The 5,544-nt window shown below is 62.0% G+C and overlaps 1 protein-coding gene across 1 annotated transcript in view; it reads right to left on the reverse strand.

Annotated features, from left to right (window-relative positions):
* Window positions 1-4,751, reverse strand: part of SMO (smoothened, frizzled class receptor) — an 18,355-nt gene extending 13,604 nt beyond the window's left edge. The window contains exon 1 of the mRNA XM_044430532.1: window positions 4,585-4,751. Within this exon, the coding sequence (XP_044286467.1) occupies window positions 4,585-4,751 (167 nt within the window). The remainder of the gene's footprint in view (window positions 1-4,584) is intronic.
* Window positions 4,752-5,544: the final 793 nt, after the last annotated feature.

The following is a 5,544-nucleotide window of genomic DNA, read 5'->3' on the forward strand; positions in this document are numbered from 1 at the left end:
AGGGCGCGCCGGGCGGGCCGCGCGCGGCGCCTGCTCCGGGGATGCGAGGGCCCGACGGGGCGGCCCGGCGGAGGAGCGGCGCCCGACTGCGGGCCCCGCCGGAGGCCATCCTCCGGCGCGCCCCCCGCCGCCCGGATGGAGCTCCGCGCCCCGGGCTCGCGCTTCCTCCTGCCCCGCTCCCAACACCGCCCCTCTTCTGCCTCCCCGCGCCGAGGCTGGCTCCTTTTGTCCGAGAGGCCGGGCGGCGCCGCCGGTGGCGCTCGGGCCCGCGCAGGCGTCCCCCGAACTTTGCCCGAACTTTGCCAAAGTTCCCCGGCGCGCCGCTCGCACTTTCGGCGCCCTCCGCGGGCCCGGGCGGCGCTCGCTCGGCGCCGGGCCGCCGCTTTGTTGCCTGCGCCTCCCAAGAATGCGGCGGCGATGGTGGAGCGAGCCCGAAGAGGCGCCCGCCCCGCCGCCGCCGCCGCCGCGCCGCGCCTCCTGCTCCCCCTTCTGCCTCCACGACGGAAGCGCAGCCGCGGGCCGGGCGAGGAGGCGCGCGGCGGGGGGCGGGGGGAGGCGCGACCCCGCCTTTCCGACGGGCCGCGGCGGCCCGGCCGAGCGGCGGGGCGGGGAGCGGGACGCGGGGAGAGCCCGCCGGGCGCTGGAGGAGGCGCGGCGGGCCCCGAGTGTCGGTCGCTTGCTGCTCGAGCGCCGAGCGAAGACGCGCGCAACTTCGGCTGCGGGCAGGGGCGAGGCCGCGCGGCGGCCGCCGGATTCTCCCCGCTGGGCCCCCGGGCCCGCCCGAGGGCTGCCACGCATCCCCACGGAAGGGCCTGCCCGCCACGCGGAGGGCTCGGGCTGGCGGCGCACGGCGCGGCCCCGGCGCTTATCTTTGCGTGGGGCCGCCTCGACGAGACGACCGCGCCAGGCACCGGCAGCACCGCTCACCGCCGGCCCAGGCCGCGAGAAATGCCTGCAGCTGCAGGTTGGCAGGGTTCCCTTGGCGCGGGCGGCCAGCGGTCCTGATGCACGTGTGGACGCGCCTAGGAGCGCGAGGGAGCTCTGGGGGGACCCCCCAGCGTGGAGCCCTCTCTCCTGCCAGCCAAGCCCCTGGCCGAGTGTTCCAGGGTCGCCGCCTCCACCCGCCTGGCCCCCTTCTTCCTCGCCAGGCTGCCTTGCCCAGGCTCAGTTCTCAAGGCCCTGTTTGGGATGGGGTGGGGGCGCTTTCCCCGCTCTGGCCTCCCAGGGGTTGCTTTTGGCTGCAGTCCCACTGGGGCTCGCCAAGGGGGTGGGCCCTTCCTGGAGTGACAGGGTGGCGTGGCCGGCCGCAACCCCCGCTCTGACGGGTTGGGGAAGAGGGCGGCCCCACTGTGGCAATCCCCACAGAGCTGCCCCCTTCTCGCGCTTTGGGGCGGGCAAGGCGTGCCTTCCCATGTGGCAGGGCCGGCCGGCCGTTCACCGGAAGGCCTGTGCATGCCACACTTTCCAGTGTCCCTCGCAGAGGTTCGTCCTTCCGGTTACGCACTGCATCTCTCCGGCAAAATCCGCAGGAACCACGACTCCTAAGACAGTCCTGTGGACAAAGGCCGGGAGCAGCAGGGAGTCCAGGAAAGGAGGCCGAGGAGAAACGGGAGCTGTAGTCCTGTGCAGCTGGGGGGGCCCAGTTTGGGTGAGTCTGGGATAGAGAACAGCCTTCCCTGCAGTGATGTTGGACTGTCACCCCCCCCGCCCCGTGTGCTCCAGCCAATGCAGCACCCGGTGTGGGGTGGTGGGAGTTGTGGTCTAAGCCATCTATACAGAATCCTTTGCTGGGGCCTCGATGCTGTTAGTAATATTACTTTGCTCCTCTTTCTGCCTGCCTGCATTTCTCCTGTGCAAGCGTGGGCACCCTTTCATTTTCCTCCTTTGGGCAAGATGCCCGTTTCCTGAAGGAGGCCTTTTTTTCCTAATAACTTCCTTGGCCGTGCTGGTTAACCCCCCTGCCGACCTTCTGGGCATCGTGCTTTCCTAACCTGCAGTATACACACCATCCCAGCTTCTACTGTTGTAGCTTTGTGTAACCTCCAAGCATTCCGAGGGGTTTGCTGCTCTTGCCTCCTCTGCTCAGCCGTCTTACCAGTTCCCTCCTTTTAGAGCAGTTGCCTCTTTGAAGTTAAACGAGACCATGTGGGGCCTCTTTCACAATTTTCCAGCTCACTGTATTTAAAATCCGATAGCGCTGGAGTCACTGTTTCCCATAAGTTCAACACTTATTGAGCTGGCTGGAGCCGGGGGTCAGACTAGATGGCCCAGGGGATCCCTTCTGACTCGCTCTCTTTCTATATTTCTGTGTTTCTAACACCTTTTACATACCATGTGAGGTCTTGGGAGACCCTCCTGGGATTAAATCCAGGACTGCTTCTCCCCATGGCACGTCCAGGACCCTCTGTTGAGGTCAGGGTCATTTAGGAGTTCGATAAACTGGTCCTCTTTGTTGGAATGTGCATTTTTCCATTCAACAGAGTGATAGTTGTGGTTAAGTAGTTGATTCGTTTTTTAGATTTCTAACCCGCCCCATTAGCCATACAGCTCCCTGGGCAGTTACAACAACAAAAATACGATATGAAATGCAGTGTAAAAACAGAGATTACAAATAATAATAAAACACTGAAACCAACATAAAATGCACAGAACGGATAACGTCATTAAAAGACATACCGCACAGTTAAAATACTACTTGAAAACAACTGAAACACTGTCGAAGTAAAAAGATCTTTGCCTGGCACCTAAAAGAATGCAGAGAAGGCACCAGGTGAACCCCTCTGGGTTCGTACGTCTCTTGTACATACCCCAGCTCTGGAATGAGTCGGGGTACATATGAGGAATCTGTCTGCAGCGGGAAACCCATGCATCAGATTCCTGGGATGGCGGTCCACAGACGCCAGTCCGCTTTGCAGAGGCTCAGAGTCCATGTTCTTGGGAAGCACTCGGAGCGTTTCAGGAAATCAAACCTAGATTGGGAATGCTGAAAGACCAGCAGCGGAACATGCTCTCTGTCCAGGAGAAGCTAAAGAGAAGGTGGAAAGAATGTAGGGAAGAAGGAAGGAGAAGAGATGGAAGGCAGGCAGGCTTCTTCCAAGAGGTTCCTACCAAGAAGGACCTCCAGTGTTAGAAAGTGAAGTGAAGCGAAGTGAAGCCCGCTGGGAGCACCTGGAAGGAGCAGTGCTCCCCCAGGAGATAAGAGGAGAGCTTTGACTGACAGAAAGATAAACAGGGAGGGTCAAATCAAGCCAGAGCTTTCCCTGGAAGCATCTTACTTGGGCCACCTCACAAGGAGGCTGGACTCCCTGCAGGAGACAATCCTGCCAGGGAAAGCCCCAGGCAGGGGGAGTGGAAGCCCAGCCCTGGGGAGGTGGGCTCCATCAAGGAGCCGCAGCCTCAAGTGTGCAAGAGCTGAGCCGGGCTGTCGTGGGCCGCGTGGGGTTTTGCGTTGGGGGGCCCCTTCACTGGCTCACGAGGAGTCAGAAATGCCTGGGCGGGACATGAAGTGAGCTTTTGACTCCAGCCCTTTCGCCTTCAGCCCACGAGACCGTCAGGGTTGCCCTCAACGGAAGGCTCCTACAGTCCACCACCGGAATGGGTCTGCTGCCTGGGGCTGATGGGAACTGCAGTCCTGAATATCTAGAGGGTACCGAGTCGGGAAGGCTACTTTAGAAGTGGAATTTTCATCTCGAAGAGGCAGGAGGTTTCCAGAATGGAGGAACCCCCTGGCCGGCGAGCTTCCATCTTGTCTGAGCTGGGCGCCTGTTGGCCGGCCGGAGGCATCATGGCTCTTGCTTCCTCGGCGCCTCCGTGCGAGCCACATGGGGGCTGCTTGTACACGGAGTGGAGCAGAAATACTAGACGCGCTTGGGGGCCCTGGCGCAGTGATGCTCCACGTCCCCAGTGGGCGCAGCGTTCCATGGCGGAGGGGTGGGCACTGTGTTCCCTGGAAAGCTTTTCTTATGTCACCAGCGTTCTGTTACCACTGGCTATGCTGGTGGGACCTAGTGTGGCCTCTTTTACAGAGCACAGTCCTCTGTTTTGGGGGTGTTCCCTGCTGGAAGAAGCAGTTCAGAAGAGCAACAGGCCTGAGTTGCCCTTCCACAGCGATTTGCAGCCGCTCGCAGGATCACCAGGCCGGGGCAAACCGCCCCTCGTTTTGAACCTCCTCGGCTGAGAAAGCCCCTTCGGGCTGGCCTTAGCTTCGCCCCACCTTGCACAGCTCGCCCTTCTGGGGTGAGCTGCACGCCTAAGGTGGAACCCACCCACAAAGCCCATTTACGAGGGCGGGATGAGGGCTTGTACGCATCGGATTTCTGAAAAGACGTCAAGGGCATTTTGCATTACGGCATCCATCCAAAGTATACTTCCCTTGAAAAGCGTCCCATGGATTTCGCAGAGGTAAATTCCGAGCATGCTCACGTGACGGCAGCCTCTGCTTGTGTTCCAGTTGTTGCTTTGCTTCTGGCTGATACGTGAGCAGTGCTTGCTTCGGAGGATCCCGGGTTCCGGGAACGGGCGGGGGAATGGGGGGCACACTTGCCCACGTGCCACAGGTCGCAGAGCTGCCGTTCGGGCACTCACCCGCCTTGCCCACAGGGAGGCCGGGAGGGGAGGGCCCAACTCCGCGCCAGCCCCGGCGTGTGTGGCGGTCCCACGGGGGCTCCCACTCGTGTGCCGCAGTGCCGCAGGCCGGAGTTGAGGCAGCGGTGCAGACCGCCCTCCTCCTCCCGGCCATGCCGAGATCCCATTGCAGCTCAGCACCCTAGAAAACCTCCAGCGGTGGCCGAGGAAACCTGGCCGGGGGCCTTGCTGAGGCCCCGGCCCCTGCAGACAGGCGCCGCTTGTGCCTCGCCCGGCTCTGACGTCGTGGCGTTTGGCCCCGGAGCTGAACGTGGGTGGGACGCTTGCTTTCCATCGGAGCTCTGTTCGCCGGGAGAGGCAGGAAAAGTTCTGCAGTTGCCAGGGCAGGGACTGTGCGTGTGTGGTCCCACCCCCCCCCCCGCAGGCGGAGGAGTGCGGCTCCGTGGCCATGTTTGCATATGCAAGCCAGAAGCAGGCTGCCTCCTTCAGCTCCAAGAGCCAGAGTGAGCAGCAGAGTTCAGAAGCAGCACTTTTGCTTTTTTCTTTTGCACGGAAGAACTTGGAAGCGCTCATTGGTGCTGCCTGGGTCTCCGGCCACGTGGACTCTGGTTCCGGAGCCATTTCCGGCCTTCCAAGAAAAGCGACGTTTGTGTCTAGGCGGATTCCCAAGTTGTGACACTGGCGCCCTGCAGATGTATTGGGCTAGAGGTCCCCGGATCTGCTGGGCGGCCTGGGGGGCGCTGGCAGCTCTGGAGGAAAACGCCTGGAGGGCAGGAGTGCCCGGGAGCGCTGGCGTATCCTTTGCGTGGTGATGGTTCCCACATTGGCGTGCGCACACTCACGGTTTTTGCATTTTGCTAAAACTTAGTGCGCAGAGATCAGCCAGAGTTGGAAACGATGTGAACCATGCCGCTGTGCTCCAACAGCCTCCCCCGTGCAGCCCCCCCTGGGCCAAGTGTG

This window comes from Varanus komodoensis, unplaced genomic scaffold (assembly GCF_004798865.1).
Source record: "Varanus komodoensis strain SLA01 unplaced genomic scaffold, ASM479886v1 scaffold1, whole genome shotgun sequence".
NCBI lineage: Eukaryota > Metazoa > Chordata > Lepidosauria > Squamata > Varanidae > Varanus > Varanus komodoensis.